The 23,428-nt window shown below is 47.2% G+C and overlaps 1 protein-coding gene across 1 annotated transcript in view; it reads left to right on the top strand.

The window, feature by feature from the left end:
• Positions 1,468-23,428, top strand: part of LOC8074935 — a 40,570-nt gene continuing 18,609 nt past the window's right edge. The window contains exons 1-2 of the mRNA XM_002457834.2: positions 1,468-1,603; positions 13,632-13,701. Of these exons, the coding sequence (XP_002457879.2) occupies positions 13,641-13,701 (61 nt within the window). The 5' untranslated portion in view covers positions 1,468-1,603; positions 13,632-13,640. The remainder of the gene's footprint in view (positions 1,604-13,631; positions 13,702-23,428) is intronic.

Here is a 23,428-nt window from a genome sequence, read left to right as displayed (position 1 = left end):
AAGCACTTATTGAATTGAGAGACATGGAAAACATTGTGCACATTGGATAAACTAGCAGGCAACTCAAGCTTATAAGCCACTTCTCCTTTCCTTTCCAAAATCTTGAAAGGACCAACATATCTAGGAGCTTGCTTTCTCTTGACATTGAACCTCTTTAGACTTCTCTTCAGAGACACTTTTAGGTATACATAATCACCTGCCTGAAACACAAGTTTCCTTCGTCTCACATCTACATAACTTTTCTGTCTAGACTGAGCTGCTTTCAGAGTTTGACGGATGAACTGAACTTTCTCTTCGGCTATTCTCAATGAATCAGGGCCAAACACTTGCCTTTCACCAGTCTGGTTCGAGAACAACGGAGTCCTACACTTCCTTCCATACAAGGCCTCAAAAGAAGACATCTTAAGACTAGTTTGATAGCTGTTGTTGTAGGAGAACTTAGCGTAAGGCAAACTAGTATCCCAACTATCTCCATACTGCAAAGCATAAGACCTTAGCAAATCTTCCACTATTTGGTTGACTCTCTCTGTGTGACTAGGTATGAGCTTTTTACATGTGTCACTATAAAAGTTTAAAATAACTTACGTACCATCGAAGTTTTAAAAAGCTCCTCAGTACTCTTGTATAAAATTTTCTTTTCATAGTGTCACTTCGGTCAATTTTGTCATAATAGTACAAAGGAAAACCAAGGACAAAATTATCTTTTTCGCTGGCCTTTACATGCTGTTACAAGCAAAATTGATCGAAGTGGCACCTTGAAAAAAAATTCATATAAAAATACTGAGAAGTTTTTTTAAAAGTCTTTTGAACTTTTATAATGGCACACAATTAAGGTCTTGTTTAGTTCACTCCAAACCAAAAAGTTTTAAAGATTCTCTGTTGCGGCATATGCATAAAACATTAAATATAGATAAAAACAAAAACTAATTACACAGTAAATCACGAGACAAATCTTTCGATTTCAATTAGAGCATCTCCAAGGGTTTTTCATTTGAGGTTTGCATTTGAGTAGTTTGACAAAAAGCTCAAAAGAGGTATCCAACGATTTTGCATTTAGAGTTTGTAATTTGGGCAACTTGGCAAATGAGGGAGCAAACTTGGCAAAAATGCCTGGATGACTTTGCAAACCCAATCGCGTGAGCAAAGTCACGCGCGAGGAAAGCGCGCGCCTAGAGACCTTCTATTTTTATCATTTGCCAAGTCCAAATGCCAATTCCCTTGGAGATGACCTATTTTTATCCTTTGTATTTTGTTATGGGAGTTTGCAAATAATCAATTCCTTTGGAGATGACCTATTTTTATCCTTCGTATTTTGTTATGGGAGTTTGCAAATAACAAAAAATACTAAGTCAATTTGCCAAAGTCTTTGAAGATGCTCATAATTAGACAATATTTATCACAAACAAACAAAAATATGATGGTAACAAAATATAAAAACTTTTTGCGTGTCAACAAGGCCTAGAAAGCTCCACAAGTATCGAGCCGCCGCGCCGCCACCCGCCTCCAGGAACGCCACCGCGGCATCGCCTGGCCGTCACAAGCTGCCCGACGCCAGCAAGAGTCGCCCGCTCCCGAGTCCGCGATAAGCTGCCTCCCCCCGCAAGTACGTGTAGAAAATGAGTTTCTTCTGCGCGATCTGTCCTCTTCTTGATCGGTTGCTTCCTTACCGATCCACGTATTCAGTGCCTTCCCCTCCCAATTCCTCTCCTGATTTTTTCGTTTCCCTCCTGGTTTGTCTTGATATTTATCAGCCAAGTGTAGAGGGTAGCTTCGACTATCGAGCTAGCGCTAGTGCTGCTGCTACTCTGCTAGTGCTCTTGCTGCCTTTTCTTCTTCCGGCAAATAACAGTAAGAACAACAATAGGGGGTTGGAGAAAGCTTGAGTATTGGAAGACCGCAAGCGCTTGGATGGTTTAATTGCAATAGGAATTTACTATTGAGATATGCAGTGCAAGAAAATAGTCAATCATTGCCATTGCATTCAATTATCTGCTAAAACGCTAAGTAATTTCAGTGTGCTATTGCTTTTAGAATTTTAGTGTACCTTGATATTAACTTATTAACTTAATTTTAAGAAATGGTAAAACATATTTGCGTAACTTTTTACTTGGGAAAATGCTGTATCCTATCCTCCCAATGTCGATAGATGTATTTGAATTTGTTCTGAACCTATCTACCACCTGGGGCGCTTAGATTCAGGATTTTTTTTAGCTTGCGAGCACAAATTTCTCAGTTTTGGGAAAAAAACCGTACAAATGAAGGTGTACATGGTGAACTTTTCTTTTTCATCAAGCTGTAGGTTTGTACCTTTCTTAGTTCACGGGTGATTGTTGATGATATTTTCTTCAAAACAAAGAAAGATGTGCTTGGTTTTGTTGCGGTGGAGTATATCCTCTTGTGTCCTGGAGGTCCTAGCTTTGAAAGTTTCGCATAGGCCTCCTCTTCTTCCTAGAAAATCCTTTCTGTAGACCCCAGGAGCTTTTAATTTGTTACCGAGTACACTTTTTTTAACATAAAACCGGTACTTTTGTTTGTCCAAGTCTATAATTGTTGTGCCAGGCTAGAAACAAGCCAATCTGGATTTTGGCTTTTGCTCATGTTTTCTTTCTTTATATTCTGTTTTTGATAGTTATTTTTGCTATCTGCATCTTCGTTGATGCAGTTTTACCCTGTGATTGTACTAAATTTTGTTCTGTTGGTAAACTTTATATGCTTATAGGTTGGGTGGTTGAAAATGGATCTTATGCTGCCTTTTAAAGTTGGAGACATAGCTGAGTCAAGGTCCTTCTCTCTCGGTTACAGGGGTGCATGGTTCCGCAGTAAGGTACACCTTGTAGTCTGGGATTGGAACCATATGTGCTCATGCACTCATATTGAGGAGCATATACTATGTTTCTAGAATGCATATATCTAAGTGATACAATGTGACATGTTTAGGAACTGCCACTTTATTTTACTCAATGTTGACAATGTGATGAATTATAGAGAGAAGAAAGAAGCCCCTTACAATCACCACCACCTCATTCCTAGCCAAGCCATGAGGGGTTGAATTTTACATGAACAAGACATACTCTAAAGAAACACGGGAAAGATGAGACTTGACCCAGAAAGAGCGAGGAAACAAACTAAGACAGCCCCAGCTCGTCTCCCTGACCTTGACCCAGCGCTCTTAGACTTCGAGCTGCAGCAAGACACTAGAGGTGTTGCTCTTCTCTGAACATCCGGAGGAGGTCGTTGATGCATGGCTGCGTGCTGCCAAAAACACATGAATTACGGTATTTCCAGATTACCCAGGCGCCCAAAATGATAATCAAGTCTAAACCTTTTCTTGTATCTTTCTGAATCTTTTTCACTGCTTTTCTCCACCAATCTGCAAACATGACAACCTGGAACCCGATCTTGAAGCCCAAAGGTGCAAGAACCCGGAACCAGAAATCTTGGGAGAACACACATGTGGTGAGCAGATGTTGAATGTCTTCTTCCTCTTGGTCACATAGGGCGTGTTTGTTTGCCTAGCCCTTCCCAGCCAGGCCGGTTCCCCCCAGCCAGGTCCCAGATGGCCAGGCCCAGGTGGTGCAGTGCACCTTGTTTGGTTGTACTTCTCAGTTGGGCCTGGCTGGCCTCAGCTGGGTGTTTGTTTGCCTGTACATTGTGGCAGTGCAGCCAACAACCTCCCAACCGCCTGGTTGGGATGGTGTTTGTTTGCCTGCAGAGCAGCAGCATCTCCAAACTACATCCCAACAGCCATGGAAACTATGCAAGGAGGAAATGAGATGAAATAAAGGTATTTGAACTTTGCATTAACGAAAACATCAGATTAGTGAATCATAGAACATAAGTCAGGTTACAGTTATCCAACACATCAGTACTAGTGATCATCAGATTGTTACATGCAGTAGGGATCAAAGTAACAGCGATTCATCGCTCCGATCTTTTTGTAAGTGACCACAACAAAACCACTTCCTAGCAGCCATACCAAAAGTCCCAAGAAACCTAAGACATCTACTTCCCAATGGTTCCACTACATTATCACTTGTACAAATAGAGGTACAGGTTTCAGATCAAGAAATTGAGTTGATAGTTGAGTTGAATGCCTCAAGTGCTTGCTCATATGAACTGTACTTCCTGTGCACATTGCCCTTGAAGTTTAGCACTTGCTCACTGCACTCTGCCCAGCTGGAGTAAATACCAGGAACTTTGCCTTTGAAAACAACGTACCATCCACTCATTGTGCTGCACATTGCAAGGGAAAATGCCTCAGTCTAAGATTAATCAAGTGGATGTCATGTCTTTGTTCAATAAGTGTGTCCACTCCAGTTGCAAACTGGTGTTGACAAACTCAAGAAACAAAGAATTGACAAACACTTGTGAAAGAAAGTGACATCACAGGCATGGTTAAAAATTGTTGGGGCCTCAGACATGTATATAATTGTTGTAAAACATTGACATATTAAGTCATCGGTGGCACCGAGGGAGCAGAAAACCAAAGGAAGTGTTTGTTTGCTTGAACATATAAATTTGGAAAATGGAAGAACCGAAGATCAGTGCAGCCATGGAAGCGTGCGACACGTCCATCCTAGCCATCATCCCATTATTAGTGAGAAGTTGCTTGGGACTGGACGAATCACACGGTTTAATGACAACATTGAGAAACCCAGATCAGTGCAGCCATGGAAGCGTGGGACACGTCCATCCCAGCCATCATCCCATTATTAGTGAGAAGTTGCTTGGAAATGGACGTGTCTCATGGTTTGATGACACCATTGAGAAATACTTACAATGCAAAGTAACTGGTGCCACCTCAATAAAAGATAGGTCATCATCGGCCGGATTGAACAAACAACACAATGAAAAACCAAACTGAAATTCAAATTATTACAGTTTCATATCCAACAAGTAGCACGAGTACCATACAAGGTAGCCATTCAATAACATAGAAATGAAGCAAATGATGTGTGGATACCAGCTAAGTTCTAGAGGTGCCCCTGTTCTCCCACATTGCCTCACAAATCCCATCTCTAAGTTCTGCCATGCTAGCCACCTCTTGTGACTGCAAAGAATTAACTGGAATGTCGTTATTTCTTCGACGAGGGTTTGGAACCCATGCTTCTTCGGTTGGAACGACATGGTCTACCCCAAACCCTAGGATCCAGTTGTGCAATATGCAACAGGCCTGTACAAGCTTCACTTGTGTCTTATACTTATGGAATGGTTTGTTGTCTATGATTCGAAAGCGGTTCTTCAAAGCCCCAAATGCCCTTTCAATGGTTGTCCTAAGTGAGCTATGTCTGAGGTTGAAAAGTTCCTTCGAAATGGTGGGTTGTGTCTACGGGTATACTCTGATAGGTAATACCTTACACCTCTGAATGGAGGCATGAAGCCTGGTCTGCAAGCGTAACCAGCATCCACAAGATAGAATTTCCCTAAAATTGATTAGGGGTTTCAATGGACAAGTCAGACAGTGGACAAAATAGTAAAGCAACAAATTTACTAGTCATGTATTTACCTTCAGGCACAGTGAGACCCCCATCCCTTTCAAGGGCATCAGCAAGGATTAATGCATCATGAGCTGATCCCTCCCACCCAGCTAGGACATAAGTGAATTTTAGGTCAAAATCAACAGCGGCCATCACATTCTGTGTGCAACTGCTTTTCCTGCCCCTAAAGGGCCCTTGCATGTGCCTGGGCACTCTTGCCAGCACATGGGTACCATCAATGGCACCTATGCAGTCCCATGAGACATAAGTTGAAACATAAAAATCTACATCAAGGCATGGGTACAATGGAAGTAATGCAGGCTTTTGTTACCTTCAAATAAGGGTTCCATCTGTGACTACCCAAGATTTTGGGGTGTGTTGCCCCAGATGGTGGACACTTGGGCGGATGCGGAAGGCCTCGCCTTGCAAGTCTGTCTGCTGTGCATCACCGGTTCCAGATGGCGAGCCAAAGAAAAACTTTGCATTTTGAAGGAGCCCCCGGTTTCCATAGCCGACGCCAATGCTCAAAAGGAATTGCTCCATTGAATAAAGCACGATAAGCAAATTTGGAGGAGAAATACCCGAGCATCCAGTTTCCATATATGCATATCTTCCTCCTGGGACAGATGTATGTGCAGTAACATATCCCACAGCTGAAAATACTCGATAAGCCCTATTAGTGATAGTTCTCCTTGGGTATCTGCAGGCCAGGATTGGTCATGCAGGGCCTGTGCTACTGTGCGTTGCTTACGGGTTTTTGATGGCACGTTAGCAACCACTGAGGCGCTACATCTGCTACAGAGCAGCCCATGAGCCATCTATCGGACCAAAAAAGCGTGTTATTACCATCGCCCACATATGATACTAGAGCAATAGCAAACAATGCACGTGCATTTGGATGGACATGTATGTTAAGCCCTTTCCAAGATCGATTTGGATCCTTTTTCGCAAAACCATAGCCATCGGACTTGCAGGGCCCAACTCGTGGTCATCGAGGATTCCTAGCCCTCCCAAAACAAGTGGACGCCGGACTTTATCCCATGTGATGGATCTTGTGGCCCTTGAGGATTCACTTGTTGCCGCCCTTTCCATGTGAATGCTCGATGGATCTTGTCAATTGCACGAATAAACCATTTGGGAGCGTTGATGGCAATCAATACATAAATAGGCATGGCTGAGAGGACATAACAAACCCAAGCCATGTTCATGAGAAGTTGCTTTCCAACCAGGCAGCTTGTCTCTGACCTTTTCAATCCAGAGCAGCAGGTCAACTTTCTTCAATTTGCTATTAGAGATCGGCAGTCCCAAATATGTGCAAGGGAAGCCTGACATCGGGCAAGGCCGTGTGGTGGTCACAGTTTCCAACTCTGACTCCTCACACCTTATCGGGATAACACAACTCTTTTGCAAGTTGGTTTGTAGACCAGAAGCTTCCCCGAACTTGGCAAGGATTTCCATGGATAAATTTGTTTCTGGTTCAGTGGGCCAGATGAAGGGAGCAACATCATCTGCATATAGAGAGATCCTTTGTATAGGATTGCGTCGAACCAACGGTGTGAGAAGCTCAAGCTCACCAACCTTAGCAAACAAGCTATTCAGCACGCCCATTACTAAGATAAAGAACATGTGAGAAAGGGGATCTCCTTGGTGGAGACCTTGATGATGTCTGATCTCTCTAGCTAGCTCACCATTCACAAGAACCCGAGTTGAAGATGTCTCAATAGATTCGTGACCAGATTGCACCAAATGGGACCAAAACCCAAATGCATGAGAATTTTCAAGAGAAGCCCATGAGACTGTCGGTGTTGGAGACTTGCAACTCGTCATGGGGGTACCCGGAACAATGTTCGGAGGGCTCCGATGTTTGCAGAACTCGATGGTGAATGTAGAGACAATGATTTATACTGGTTCAGTTCGACGTAATGGCATCCTATGTCCAGTGTGGGGAAAATAGTATATTGCGCCCTACGCTTAGGGTTTAGACCATGAGGTGTGTTCCTATTGTCCATCTAGGGAGCCCTACCAGGAGGTAGGTCTCTTAGTTGGTTACAATATAAGAGTCCTAGTAGGATTATAGGATTAGCAATGTTACTAGGATTACATGTGGGGAATTTCTAGTTGGACTAGATCTTCTCTCTTCCTTGCGGGGTACCTGGGGACTGTGTCGCACAAGCCCTTGAGCACCGTATGGTTGAACTTTGGAAGCTTTCTTGTTCCTCCAGGTCTTGCCGAGTAGAAACAAGCATTGTTGGAGTGCTTTCTTGAGAGAAACCGTGAAGTGCTTCTTAAAATCTTTGGATGGTGTGCACTTTCCGAAAATGTGCACTCATTGAGTGTAGCCCTCGAGCCTCTTGTTGTTTGGAACAAAGAGTTGGAGGGTCTTGTCTGCAATTCCTTTTCGAACAAATTTGAATGCATCCTCTGAGGATATATATCCCACAGCCCCCGAGCCTACAATCCGACTACTTGGAGTTGATTATAGGATCTTGTAAACATCCTCAAGGGTCCTGCCGAGTAACCTTCGAAGACAATGGTCAATAACTGCTTGTCACCGAGTGGTTGAATGCTTGTAAATTTGATTTCCATCCTTGAATCTGAGCCCCCGAGCGTAGTCGGAGTGAAGCCGAGTAAGCTTATGGCTAAGCCCCTGAGCTTTAGAGGCGTGGCATCCGTGTAGATGGATGATCATATACATGTACACATGTCGCAAGATCGTATACGTATGTATGATTAAAATCTCTCAATGACTTGCTAGCTTCTCATCTTCTTGCATGTTGGATGAAGTGATGAATACGCGCATGTAGGATCTGATAATGAACTTTTCCATGTTGCTGTATGCTTGCATTCGTGTTGTATGGATGAACATAATCTCATAGCCGTGCGTGAACATTCGTATATCCAGTCAAGGCTTGTAAGAACTTGATGAATCCTGGCACATGAGGTTGTCGCTTGTCAATCAGCGTCGAATAGCAGTCCATGCATGCAATTGTGAAAGTGCTGACGTCACCCAACAACGGAGTTTCGGACCGTGACTTAGCTTGTCTGATCTTGGTGAACGCAGCCTCGTGCCTTTGTCATATGGACATGCATGGAACATGGTGCTGTAGATCACACATCTTCCCTTCATCCCTTGTTGGCAGGTTGGCGGCTTGACCGGCTTGCTTGAAGGCTAGATGTGTACTCCGTATGTGCGTGCAAGCTGAAGTATCATGAATATCCATATAATTAGCATGTACGTGTATGGGCTCCTTGTTGCTGCTTGGCCGGTAGAGCTCCATGATTTGAAGATATCATCGTGAGCTCGTCGCAAGACCTCGATGTCTAGTGTTGTGTCATCCATCTTGGAGGTTCAGAGTAGCCATCGGGCCTTGGATTGAAATGGCTTGCTCCTTGATTGCTATTGGCTTGCAGTTCAGATGTCTTACTGATCGGCTCGCTCGCGGCGGAGACGGCTCACTTCCGGTTCGGACAACTCGTTTGTGGCTTGCTTAATGGCTTGCTATTTAGAAAAGGCGTAGGAGCAGTAGGGTAGCCATCCTTGTTGTTGGCCAGAGTACTCGTCACTGTTGTTCTCACCGAGTTGCTTTCATGCTCTTTTGATTTGCCTGCTTGTGAGCAATAAAAGCACATATAAGCATGTACGTGCATGCTCATATTTGCAATCATCTTACTGACATGATAATACATCTTTGTCTTCATGTCACATGCTGGCCTGAAGCTAATGTGTAGAGTGTTGATCGTCGTGTCCATGTAGTCGACCGAATCATGATTGACTTAGAACGAGTCAGTCTGAGTGCATTTGCGAGCACAAAGGGACTTGTTGTCTGCTTCTCTTGTGGTTATCCACGCCGAGAAGGATGTTGAAGAGATAGCCTCCATCTTTGCTAAATAGTTAAACTTGTCGTAGACTAGCTTGTAGCCTGTAGACATTATAAGACTGTATTGAATCGTCTGGATTCTGTTAGTCTGCTAGTAAACTGAGTGCCCCAGGGGGCTGGCTAACTTTTGTTTATATAATGTTGTTTTAGATTGTTATTTTGTGGATAAGATTGTAGTCTGCACGTGTTAGCCTTGTATTGTCTTGCATAGTCCTTTGGAAAGGCGCGTAAGATTGTTTAGCCGAGTAAAAATGTAGTCAACGTAGTCATTATGATGCAAATCATGTTTGACCCTTGCGTCAACGTTAAGTGCGTGATAGCACTTTTTTAAGGTGCCTTGTAGCAATTGTTCACTGTTAGGATCCCGCCCCGTTGCAAATGAATCAGGTACCTTGCTTCTAGGAATCACCCTACCCAGGACGACATGCGTTAGTAAGAGTAAATGTCAATAATTGGCGCACTTTGTCCATAGAGATGTGAGCCATCCGAGTAGGCGGCGTATCTCGCAAAAAGGCAATATAGCTAAGTATCCAGCGTATGCAACTTGTCAAGGTTTCATGTTGGGTGGCGACATCATAGTTGGAGAGATGTGTGGACGTGGATAGCCAGCCTATCTCGTATAAGTTAGAGAGTAGCAGCATGGCTGCTTGTCGAAGGTGTGAACAACGCTATGTTGTGTACCTTGTAGCAGGAACCTTTGGACGAGCCAATGGTGGTGCTTTGAGTAAGGCTATAGTAGAAGTTGGACTGGGTGGACCTAGGTTGTTCGATGGCTTGGAAGGCAGCTCGGAGAACCTGGTCAAGCCAGAGTTGAGTTGCAGTAGAAGTTAGACTAGGTGGACCTTAGTTGTCCGATGGCTCAGAAGCTGGCTCGGAGAACTTGGTCAAGCCCGAGTGGAGCTCCAGTAGAAGTTGGACTGAGTGGACCTCGGTTGTCTGATGGCTCGAAAGCCGGCTCAAAGAACTTGGTCAAGCACGAGTTGATGGCATGAATTGCAGTGTGCTGACGACAATGGTCGTGTCGTGTTGACAACGATGGCCAGAGCCATTGTGTGCTGACGACGATGATTACATTGTGTTGATGACGATGGCTAGAGCCATTGTGTGCTGACGATGATGTAGACCGGAGCCATTGCATGTTGACGGTGATGACCGCCATATATGTTGAAGATGATGGCCGCGGAAGCACATGCATAATATCCAGAGATATATAAAGGTTAAAGAATATTTAGTAAAAATATCAAAGCTTGACTTAGCTTGATTGACGACTGAGTAGAAGAATCAACGTGTCGATGATGCGAACGTGGTGTGCTGCCCATGTGCCACCATGGGATGACAACGGATGAGTAGCAGGTACTGTCCTGGTGCCATCGTGGGATGACGATGGGAGACGAGTGCCCTTTGAGACCCACAACATGCATGGACATTGGAGTTGAAGCTAGGGTCTGATGTAGTTGAACTTGGCGTGATGGAGGTGTCGAACTCGATCACAGAACTCGTCGATGATTATGGTCCTGTAGATGACGTCGGGTCTCTTGTTTGCTTGCTCATGTTCGTCTTCACATAAGCATGCACATGTATGCTTGTCGTATCGATGTGTATGTGTGTATGTTGCCAATAGCTTGCTTCTTTGCATCATCAATACATCATGGTGTGGGCTAGTGTTGTAATGTCATCGCGATACTCGGCCAGTGTGGGTAATCGGCTATGTTTAGCCGCGGCCCCTGACCTGCATGAGTAATCGGCTGGCATCATAACGGAGTTGGAATCGGCAACAGTGGAATCGATCTCTACGGGCCTGAGCGGGGTCACATCGGCGTAGTCGGACTCGGTAGGACCAAATCGGAGTTGGAGTAACTCAGTGATTGAGGTAGAATGGGGCTGGTACTCAGACATGGCATGCATGCATGCCGTGTTCGTGCATGGATGTACACATATACCTTGACCTTGATTACTTCCGCAATTTGGACAGCTCGCGAGCTTACTTTTTTATTAGCTTGTGGTCCATCAATCATGAACCAGAAGCCAAGTAGGAGTCAAAAGGGCTTGAATAGCAGTCAGACTTGGCCTGCACCTCGATTGTCTGATGGCTCATGAGTTGGCTTGGGAAACCTAGTCATGCCCAATTTGACGAGGGACGGTAAGTGCCACCACAAGTGACAACGAGGGTCATCGTTGACAATATCGAATGGCGAGGGTTGCCGTGTGATGATGATGAGTCAGCAACATGCTCCATGTTTGACAAGGCACGACCGAACTGAGATGCAAGCCGTGGCGTGTGGCGTGTCGGCTATGTTAACCACAACATGCTAATGACAGGCCATTGGATAACGGCAAGGAACCTTGCCAATAGTTATATCATAGGGTTTTTATATTAGAAAAGAAAGTGTGTGTGACTTAGCTTGATTTATCTGCGAGTGGAAGAGTCGGTGAGCCATAGTATCCGAGTAGAAAGTGTGTGTGACTTAGCTTGATTTATCTGCGAGTGGAAGAGTCGGTGAGCCATAGTATCCGAGTAGATGGATGTGGGCTTGACGGCTCGCTTGATGGCTCTCTTGTGGCTTGATGCAGTCAGACAGCTCGATGTAGCCGGACTTTGACGTGTTGCTTTGTATGGATGCCGAGTAAGGAGTACGTGAGACCGGACGCCGTTGATTCATGTATGATGCACTCGTTTGCATGTAAATCTCTTATGGCTATTTTTGGTCATAGCTTGCATGTCTTGTATTGCTGTATGTACATGCGTGCGCACTCGTGGAGGCACGATGCCACACTTGGACATTGCATGTTGTCTTGAAGACTACATTGATCTCGTATTGTAGCATGACTTGAGATATCCACTTGCATGTTGTTGGCTCGTGGAAGAGTAGGACTTGTTGGCTTGTGTCCGGGTTGGACTCGAATCAGCATCGGGCCGAGTCGCCTCGAAGCTTCCAGCGGATCGTATGTGACTTGAACTGTTTCACGACATGAGTCATGATGCTGAACATGGAGACGAGGCACCACTCCAGCCAAGTGTAGCAGTAGATGAATCTCCAACGAATGATGAGCAGCGGATGGGCGCCTGGATACTCGGCGCTCGGCGAGCCAAGATGTCCTCGCGAAAAGACGAGTAATTATGGATGACGTGACTACGATTGCCACAGTGGGCTGATGACAACGCCGTTGTGGGGTTGACAAAAACCACCGCAGGATGACATTGAGGGATGCTGTCTCAATACGCCGAGTTGCTGTAGATGTTGGTCTTGAGGTCCGCCGAGCTCTTGATCGCAAATTCGCCAAAAGCCCCTACCTGGCGCGCCAGCCGTCGGTGTTTGGAGACCGACAGCTCGTCACAGGGGTACCCGGGACGATGTTCGGAGGGCTTCAGCATATGCAGAACTTGACGGTGAATGCAGAGAAAACAATTTATACTGGTTCAGTCCACTGGAATGGCGTCCTACGTCCAGTGTGGGAAATATAGTATATTGTGCCTGCGCTTGGGGTTTAGATTGTGAGGTCTGTTCCTATTGTCCATCTAGGGAGCCTTGTCCTCCTTTATATAGCCAGAAAGTAGATCTCCTAGTCAGTTACAATGTAAGAGTCTTAGGCCTTGTTTAGATGCAAAAACATTTTGGGTTTTGACACTGTAGTATTTTTGTTTTTATTTGACAAACATTGTCTAATTATGGAGTAACTAGGCTTAAAAGATTCGTCTCGTGATTTACAGATAAACTGTGCAATTAGTTATTCTTTTTATCTATATTTAATACTTCATGCATGTGCCACAAGATTCGATGTGACAGGGAATCTTGTAAAGTTTTGGGTTTTTGGGTGTATCTAAACAAGGCCTTAATAGGATTACAGGATAACAATGTTACTTGGATTACATGTGGTGACTTCCTAGTCAGACTGGATCTTCTCCTTTCCTTGAGGGGGTCCCCGGGGACTATGTCCCACAGAGACCAAATCAAAAGCTTTTGAAATATCCAGCTTCAAGAACAAACTTGAGACTCTTGTGCAGTGAAGCAATTTGATATTCTGCTGAGCGAAAATGAAATTGTCGTGGATGCATCTTCCACGGATGAAGGCACTCTGATTGACAGCAACCAAATCATTAAGAAATGTAGCCAAACTTAGCCATTACCTTAGTGACCAGCTTTAAATTGTAGGTGGTGATTTTTGGGTAGTAACATGTCACAGTTTGATTTAAGTGTGCAAACTATATAGTTTGAGGTAGTAGCTTCTAACATGGACTTCTCCCTCATGTTAATATTATTGACCTCTTTTCTTTCAGATAAACCTTATGTGTATAAGGCAAGGTCACCTGGAGTGTCTTTTGGAGTATCTTGACTTTCCAGATGAAAGTAAGTATTTTTTTCCGTACCTTGGACAGTTTATTTCTTCTGAGGATCTATTAGTATATGATTGTTAGATTCTTAAGACATCCAAATCTGTCATTTGCTGTGCTACCTTGATCTAGGTATCTATTTGTTTGTGTCAGTTCTTTACCATGGTTTATACAAAAAGATGTACCCATTATCTTGAATGCACAATTTTTCCTTTTTTTTGTTTTAGCTAAATTGTATTTTAAACCGAGGTCAACCCCATTGCCATTAAGAACATTTTTTCTCGAACAACGTCCGAGAGCTGCATGTCATTTCATTAAGGTAGGAAAAAACACAAGTACAGAGAATCAAGCAGAAAGCTACACACACCGACAACCAAACATCCCCCACGGAAAAGACTTGCCACAAAAAAATAATAAAGGCCTGACCAAAGACCACCCAAAAGCCTAAAGAACTATGAAATTGGTGACCCAGTGAGGGGGCCCAGAGCTTGGAAGCACCAGCCCAGCACCATATGGTGCTCTCAACAACCACTGTCTGAAGGAGAGCCTGAAGGTTTGGCTGCGTTCCTTCAAATACACATGAGTTCCGATGCTTCCAAATCTCTCAAGCCACTAGAATGATAAGGAAGTTCAGCCCTTTCCGCATCTCCTTTGGCATTCCTCATGACCATGCTCCTCCACCATCTAGAGAAACATCTTGTTCCTATTGTTAGTGCTAGAGCTGCCAGATTCAGTTGCTGTAAAAAGGGAAAAAAAATAAAAATAAACCTGCCAAGAGAAAACACACTAGCAACTGCTCTCCTTGGCTTGGTCATACAACGGGCAGGCAGTCAGATGAGTTAATCACAGCTTGGCTAACCGGTCTGCAGTCCAACGTCCGTTGTTGATAGCAAACCACAAGAAGAATTAGCAGCGCAAAGGGGCCCAACTCTTCCAGATCCTCCTCCATGGGATGAACTTTATGGTTCCAATGTGTTTGGTTGGGCTGTGCCTTCTGAAAAAGCTCTGCTGCTGTGGGTTGTGAAAAAGTTGCTGTAGGGCTGTGGAAAAGTTGTAAGCTGTTTGGTTCAAACAAGTATAAAACTTACTTCGTATCTCTATTTTTCTTGAAACAACTGTGAAACGGCTCTATATTTTCACCATTTCAAAAGCCAAAAGCCAAAAGCAGGGTCCAAGGTGCTTTCAAAACTGTACTACCCAAAAGTAGCTGCTTCTGAAAAATCAACTTCTGGTTTCCACCCCTTTGGTTGGCTTTTGGCTTTTTGGAAGCAAAAGCAGCTCCCAAAAGCCTAACAAAAGGCACCCAAAGAATGTGGCGTAAGCTGATTTGCTGCTGTAGACCCCTGGATTGGGTTAGCTTCCCACAATGCTGATCAAGGACACCTGGTTGCAGAGTTAGGCCACCCACCAAGTCCCATACCTGCAGGTACTCAACCAGTACCTCAACTGTTAGGGCCCCTTTGATATCACGCACCCAATTCCTAGTTGGAGTGCCTGAGCTACAGTCTGAGCTTCGACTGCCCCTCTTGGGACTGCCTTAAATAAATTGGGAGCTCATTCCACCATGGTCCTGCCTATCAACCACCAATCCGTCCAAAAACAAACAAATGGATTCACCATTCCCCTCAACTGTTTCTGTGGCCATATTTAGCGCTTGGGCATTTTTTAGTACTTGGATTGGGAAACCAGTCCACCGCCCAGCAGGGTCAGTTTTTTCAGCCCAAAGCCGACAGATGCGCAGAGCTCAACCAAGGATTTTTAGGTTATGAATGCCTAAGCCACCATAATCTAAAGGCGGCTGATCTCTTTCCCAGGATTCAAGACAGTTACCTCCATTTCATGGTCAAAGGGTCGCGGGGACGCCAGGCAACCTGGGAAGCAACTTGTTGAGGGTTCGTCAAGGACCCTCCTAGCCCCACTAGTCATAGACAAAACTTTAGAAACATCAGCTGGGGTCTAAAGAATTAGACCTGCAATCCTACCCAGTTGAGACCCGCAACAGCTCAGCAGCCACGTACCCCCCCAACCGTGTGATTCCTATCGGAAGCAATACAGGGTAGGACAGCTAGGGCGTAGAACTATTCATGTCGGACATATTTACAAGCGATTGGCCAACAAGATCGTCCGCGTGCCGTGGGGCATCGTTCTCCAGGCAAGCCGTCTTGTTCTCCAGTAGAACATCGGAAAGAACAGAGGCCATCAAACCATCAATGCCGACCGAAGGAATTCAGCTATCGCACGGAGCAAGATGGTCCACCGAAGGTGGTGACCTAGGTTCAAGCACCATGAGGCTGGCTCCAGTGGATTGCGGCCCCAACCTGGCAAACACCAGTACCCATGGCGCCTCCTCCACCAACAACAAACTGCCCAGCGCCGCTTGCGCCGGTGAAGATGGAGAAGCTTGGCGGCGGCGGCACCGCCTGTGACGATGTCAATTGTCATTAGCTGGAGGCAGTGCTAGCATCCGCCATAAATGGCTGGTCAAACGGTGTAACCAAGATTCGAACTGGATAGATCAGGGAGCACTTTGCCGGTTGATTTCCTTCAACGGCCACTAGAGGTTCAATGATTTTGAGCACCATCTCTGTGAGGCACCAAGCCGTGACCTGGAAAATGTCGCGTCAAGCGGCCATGTCATGGTGCAGGCCTCTTATTGAACAAAACTTGTTGAGGAGCAGCTGCACTGTTGCATGTGTTACTAACCTTGGGGATCTGAGAAGATAACCACTCCACAGGTGGAGATGATCTATATATATATATATAGATTCTCGAACAGCGCAGGAGAACTACGCGTCATTTCATTAAGATAGAGAAAAGAGGTACAAGGGTCAAGGGACCCAACTCACACACACAAAACTCACACACCCCACACACTGGCTACTAGGTTACAGAATCGCCACACTAAGAACAGGGAACGACCAAAAAACCCCTATGCCTTAAACCCCACCAGGCAGCAACCTAAACACCAACTCCTGGAGTTTGGAGGCACCCGCCGAGCACCAGAGCCCTCCCTCTGGGCTAATAGCCCAAAGGACGTCCTGAATACTTGGCCTCTTATTATCAAAGACAAAAGTATTGCGATACTTCCAAATCTCCCACGCCACCAAAATAATCAAGGAGTTGAGTCCTTTACGAGCCTCCTTGGGGACAGCAGCAGTTGTTCTCTTCCACCATCCTGAGAAACGAGTTGCAGTAGGCTGACGAGCCAACTGCAGCAGCCCTAACTGATGCAAAATCAGAGACCAAACTTGTTGAGCAAAACCGCAGCCCACTAGTAAATGATTTATTGTTTCATCCTCTTGATCACATAGCGGACATGCCTCAGGAAAGGGTTGGTTCCTCCTTGCTAAACGATCAGCTGTCCAAACCCGGTTGTGAAAGACCAACCAGATGAAAAACTTGCAGCGTGGAGGAGCCTAAGTTTTCCAGATTCTTCTCCAGGAGCCAAACCTGATGGATCCTTCAAAAAAGGCAGCGTAGGCCGATTTACTGCTGTAGGAACCATCCTGCGTTAATTTCCATCTATATTGATCTGGAGTTTCTGGATGCAAAATGAAGCCATCCACCATATCCCAAATCTGGAAGTACTCGAGCATCACCTCAACTGTACGAGCTCCCTTAACATCCTGGGTCCAACTTCTATTGTGCAAGGCCTGGGCCACAGTCCTTTTGGCTGTTTGCTTTGGAACCGCCTTGAGCAAGTTAGGCGCTAAATCAGCCATGGTATGCCCCTCCAACCATCTCTCTGTCCAGAACAGTATTTTCTCTCCATTTCCAACTATGGCATCAACTGCAGCATGGAAGAGAGCTTGGGCCTTATGAGGAACAGCAACAGGAAGGCCAGCCCAAGGCCTGTCTTCATCTGTCTTTTGTGCCCACAGCCACCGAATCTTAACAGCGCAACCAAGAAGATCAAGATTATGAATGCCAAGTCCTCCATATTCAAGTGGTCTCTGCACCTTTTCCCAAGCTACCCGGCAATTGCCACCATTGGCCTGCTGGTGACCCTTCCAAAGAAAACCTCACCGCTTTTTATCAATGGCTTTAATCACCCATTTAGGTAGGTCCAAGGCAATTAAATGATATATTGGGACAGCAGTCAATACAACCTTAACCAAGACCAACCTTCCAGCCCTGTTCAAAAGAGAGGCCTTCCATCCAGGGAGACAATCAGCCACCTTATCCACTATAGGTACCAGCACCTCTTCAGTTGGTTTTCCAGTTGAGAGTGGGAGGCCAAGATATGTGCAAGGGAACGTCTTTATGGAACAAGATGATCTATATAGAGAGCCACATGGGCCTTTAGTATAAGGGCCAAGATATGTTGCTCTCGAGTTTGTGCTTTAGTGAAAAATCAGCCAATTGTAACTCTGAAGGCACATATGGGAGAGAAATAGTTTTCTGATAACAATGAGACCGAGTAAAGAGGGCATCCACACCAATATGCTTTGTAAGTTCATGCTTCATAGGATCACTGACAATTTGTATGGCTCCTGTACATAGAGAAGAGGTGTGGCAACATTGCAAACAATACCAAAATCAACCATCGAAGCCTTACAATCTCTGGAGTAGTAGTAGCAAGGGCTTGAAGTTCGGCCTCCGTACTAGAACGAGACACAATCGCTTGTTTCTTGGACTTCCATGCAATACGAGAGGAGCCAAGAAGAATGCAATATCCAGTGATGGAACGACGACCTGTTGGGTCACTTGCCCAAGTGGAGTTCGAGTGAGCATGAAGCTGAAGCTGACTATCATGCGCATAGAATAAACTTTGAGATGATGTCCCCCGTAAGTATCGCAACACACAAAGTAAATGTCCAAAATGAACAAAAGTTGGAGCACAAATAAACTAACTCAAAATATGGACATGAGCAATATCAGGCCTGGTGACAGTGAGATAAACAAGACTAGCCACAAATTGTCGATATGGAGATGGATCTCAAGGTATCCCATCAGTGGGACGAAGCTGCAAGTGAAGATCCATAAGTGTAGCTGCAGTTCGATTATCAGTAATGCTTGAACGAGCAATAAGATCCTTTATGTACTTAGTCTGACAAAGATGGTATCCATTGGTAGATTGGTTGACCTCAATGCCGAAGAAATAAGTGAGAGGACCCAAATCAGACATCTGAAATTCAGCACTACATTGTTGCTTCGCATGAGAAATGTGATCCTCATCATCACCCGTAATTAGGCATGAAAACGGATCGGATACGGACGGATATCACCGATATCATATTTGTTTTCATATTTCTGGTCGGATTCAGTTCGAATACGAATAATATTTGTTGGAGTATAGGAGTGAGTATTGGCCCATGTGGTTAAGCCCATGAGGCCCATGTATGCTATACTATATTGCTATCCTCCTAGGGTTAGCCTAATCAAGCAAAATCAGTTAGCATGGTATCAGACTAGGTTTCGCTCTCCTCCCCTTCCTCCAGCCGCCGCCAGGAGCCAGCCGGTGCCTGGGCGCCGACGGCCATGGATGGTCCTCCACCTCCCACATACTTCTCTTCCTTTCCTCCCCTTCCCCACCCCTCCTGGGCGCAGCTACCCCGCTCTGGCGCCGCCACCCCTGCCGTCTAGGGCGCCGCCGCCGCCATGCAGGGGACGCGTCCGCCCAGACCCGCCGGCGTCCTATCTGCGGGCAACCCCCGCGGCCCGCCTGTGCCGGGGGCGCGTCCGCCCGGCGCTGCGGCCGCCCTCAACCGCTCGCCCGTGCAGGGGGCGCGTCCGTCCGGGAGTACTGGCGCGCAGGAACGACCGCCCAACACCTCGAACGCGGCTGCTGACCCGATCCGCCCGCCCAGCGCCGCCGCACTGCAGGGGACGGTTCCGCCTGCCTCTCTCCTCATGGCAGTGGGCGCCGGGGCAGATCCTGCCCTGACTGCGGCAGAGGATGCCAGGGTGGATGCTCCTAACGCCCCAGGGGCCGTGGCCGGCATGGACAACCTTGCTGCGGCTATGGGTCCAGCAGCCATGGCTGCAGGGTCTGCTGCCGCCATGGCAGCCGGGCTGGGGATGCTGGTTGTCACCGCCCCACCTCCGCCTCACGCCACGGGTCCTACCTCCGCCCTCGCTGCCACCCTCGTCGCTGTCCGGGCTGCTGCGAAAGAGGGCATGGCCCGCGTGCGTGAGGCTGCCATCGCTTGGGAGCGCGAGGGAGATGCGGCTGATGCTTTGGCCCGCCAGTTCGCCGATGCGGAGCAGCTCCTCGTCCTTCCTGCCTCGGCCGACGTCGGGGCCACGTCCGCCGGCTCGGCCGGCCACCGCGTGACTCACACGGTGGCGGTCCTCTGGCACGATCCGGCCGACCCGCATGTGGCCCAGCTTCACTACCAGGCTGGGGGTGTTCAGAACATCCGGCTCCTGGTCCCAGTTGTACTCAAGCGGGAGTCGCCATCCTACGCTCGCTGGCGGGACCTGGTCCTCACCCTCCGCTGCTACGCCCTCGATGACCACGTCTTCCTCGACGCCGTGGGCGCGGTCTAGACTGCCTCGCGATTCCGCCTCGACCGCATCGTCCTCTCCTGGATCCTGGGAACGATCTCCCAGGACCTCCACGACCTCGTCCGCAACACTCCGAGCGCTCGCGAGGCCTGCCTGGCGCTCAAGGGCCAGTTCCTGGGCAACGCCGAAGCCCAGGCTCTGTGACTCGACGTTAGCTTCCGCACCTTCGTCCAGGGCGACCTCTCCGTCAGCGAGTTCTGCAGCCAGATAAAGGGCATGGTGGACTCCCTTGGCGACCTCGGCTGGCCCGTGGAGGATCGTATCTTGGTCCTCAACGTTCTCCGCGGGCTCGGTGACCGCTACTCCTACCTCCAGATGTGGATCACCCGGCAGCGGCCCTTCCCCACCTTCTTGTAGGTCCGTGACGACCTTATCATGGAGGAGCTTACTCAGGGCCTCCAGCCTGGGTCCACCTTTGCCCCGGAGTCCTCGTCCTCCTTGACTGCTCTCGCTGCCACTCCTCCGCCCCGTCCTGCTCCGCCACCACAGTCGTCACTTCTCGGTCCTCTTCCCCGCGGGCCGAGCGGGGGTAGGGTGCCGTGGCGGACGCCGTCGCCGTGGCAGGGGACGTGGAGCAGGTCGTGGGGGCAACACGACGCCGCCACCTCCACGGGGTGCACCTTGGCCATCCTTCCTCAACCCATGGTCAGGGCGCATCTCTCGGTGGCCGTTCCAGACGTGAATTCGATCGAGACACTCCTTGACTTTGACCAGCTCATGCTCGAGGACGTCACCGGGCAACTCAAGTCGGTCCAGGACCGCAAGTAAGCGCTAGACTCCTACTCCATCACCGTCGGCGGGAAGCTGCTGTACACCGCTGAGCAATGGCGGGCCTTCGAGAAGGAGGGTGCTGGGATGTTCTCGCGGCGGCAAGAACAAGCCACGCGACGATCGCAACGGCAGTGGCACTGGTGGAGGAGCACAAGCGGCCAAGGCAGGAGGTGCTGACGGTGACCGTAGGGTGAACCGCGGCGATCTCTGCCTCAACTGCAATAATGCCGGCCACTGGGCACGAGACTGCCCCCATCTCTGATGCAATTGAGATCGTGGTGGAGCCGCTCACGTCGCGGAAGCAGAGGAGGAAGCCGCTCTGTTCTTCGTGCACGGTTCCATCGAGCTGGATGCAGAGGAGGGCTGCGACAAGGTCCAAGCTTCCTCCTGCTCCAAGCATACTCCCCTCGACTTCGAGGAACCACGAGCTTGTGCCTACCTCGACATCGGGTCCGGTGATGCGGAGAAGATGGATGGATGGTACCTGGATAGCGGTGCCACCCACCACATGACCGGGTGTCGAGAACTCTTCACCAAGGTCGGCACGTTTGTTTGGGGATCAGTGAGGCTGTCCACTTAGGCTATATAAGCACTGGCAGCACCCCTGTGTACCTAGTCCTGTAATCCTTACTTTGAATCCAAGCGGCTATATGCCAAGCTGCCCTCTGGGCTTTATCCTAATCTGATCAATGTCTGGGCAGCAGTGAGACACAAAAGAGGACAAGAACTGAAGACGTGTCTCTTCAGCAAGTAAGTCGGACAATGCATGTGCCATGGTCAGAGTAGAGGAAGTATGAAGCATCCTTGTATGAATAGAATCAAACTCTGCCCTGACTCCCATGACAAATTTGTAAGTAAGAAACTTCTCAATAAATGAAAGTGATGTACAGTTCTGACAAGCTGTACACTAAGGTACCATGGAAATGAAAGAACCCATCAACCGATCAAAAGCAGATTAGTACTCATCAATGGACATGTCTCTCTCTTCATAACATGAAGTTGCTGCATGAGAGTATGTTGAAGGGCACCACTTTCCTGAACATAGTGTGCCTTCAAATAAGACCACATGGGTTTGGCTTGCTTAAAAGACTCATAATCATGGTGTGTTTAACGCTGTTAACCATAGCAGCCATTACTTTTCCATCATTGATTTCCCAACTTTTGACCGCACTGGCATTACTACTATCAGACTTGAGAGTCGGTGGATCATCAGTCAAGTGAAAATGAAGACCAACACCTCTCAATGCAGTTTCAATAGAAAAGGCCCATTCCAGATAGTTTGGACCATCAAGAGTAATATTGATAACAGTTGCATTAATTTGAGACATTGCTGGAGGCTAAAAAATGAAGAATTACCACTAGCACAGAAGAAGTTAATATCGGCAGCAGCGGAGGACACAGGCGGAGGAGCATATGGATCACGAGAGGGTAAGGGTGTCCACGTGGGCCATGAGGAAGTCTGCACGTGAAGATGTCCCACATCCCACGCGTGAAGTCCCTGCAGAAGAAGCCATGCGTGAAGACCGCACGACGGAGGCGGATGGCGCGGACGACCGATGGCGCGGATGAAGACCACGTGAGATGGAGGCGGACAACGTGGATGAAGACCGCTCGATGGAGACTGCAGCGATGGGCCATGCGGATCGCGCGCAGATGGCGCAAACGACGCGCACGGAACAGAGGACCTGCATGGCGACTGGCCGAGCAGGGGCTGCGAGCAGAGGACCCGCGTGAAGAATCCCAAGCAAAAAAGGGATCATGGGTGAATTTGATCAGCCTAATCCTAACTCTAATCCATGGGTTTGATACCATGTTACTAACCTTGGGGATCTGAGAAGATAACCTCTCCACAGGTGGAGATGATCTATATATAGAGAGCCACATGGGCCATATGGGCCTTTAGTATAAGAGCCTTCATACACTAAACAGCAAGCTCCCAAGCATGGACAGGATGCCCCTCCCCTCAACTCAATTTTGATAGTGGAAGGCAAGGTTCAGTGAAAACAAAATTTCAAGGTGCAATTAACGTTCATGTTAGAGAACTACAAAACAAGCACTAGATATGAATTGTGCATGGTACGGAGCTTGTCTTTTTTTGTTACCCATCCCCCACAAGTAAAGCTTGCTTTGCAATAAAAGGTTCTGTTACTGTTGTTGTTGTCGTTGTATCATAAGGTAATAGATTTAGCCATTAAAATTTTAGAAAATTTGGAATAGTGTATCATGTATTTGTAATGATTTTTCAATTGTTGGGGAAGTGCCCATGGGCATGCAAATATTGTAAATTTCAATTTTTTGGGTAATTTCTTTTTATTGTTTCAATGTGATGATCCTATTAACCATGCAAGTTCAGTACTTAACAGTGGCTGTTGTATTTGCATCTAATAAAAAAGTAGAAGTCAAAGCACAGGTTCAGTATATTGTTTTGTCCTGTTCAGCTGTACCCTTGTCAGAAAGCCAGT

The sequence above is a fragment of the Sorghum bicolor genome, chromosome 3, assembly GCF_000003195.3.
Source record: "Sorghum bicolor cultivar BTx623 chromosome 3, Sorghum_bicolor_NCBIv3, whole genome shotgun sequence".
NCBI lineage: Eukaryota > Viridiplantae > Streptophyta > Magnoliopsida > Poales > Poaceae > Sorghum > Sorghum bicolor.
The sequence above is the reverse complement of the archived record's forward strand: the minus strand, read 5'-3'. Positions and strand labels throughout refer to the sequence as shown.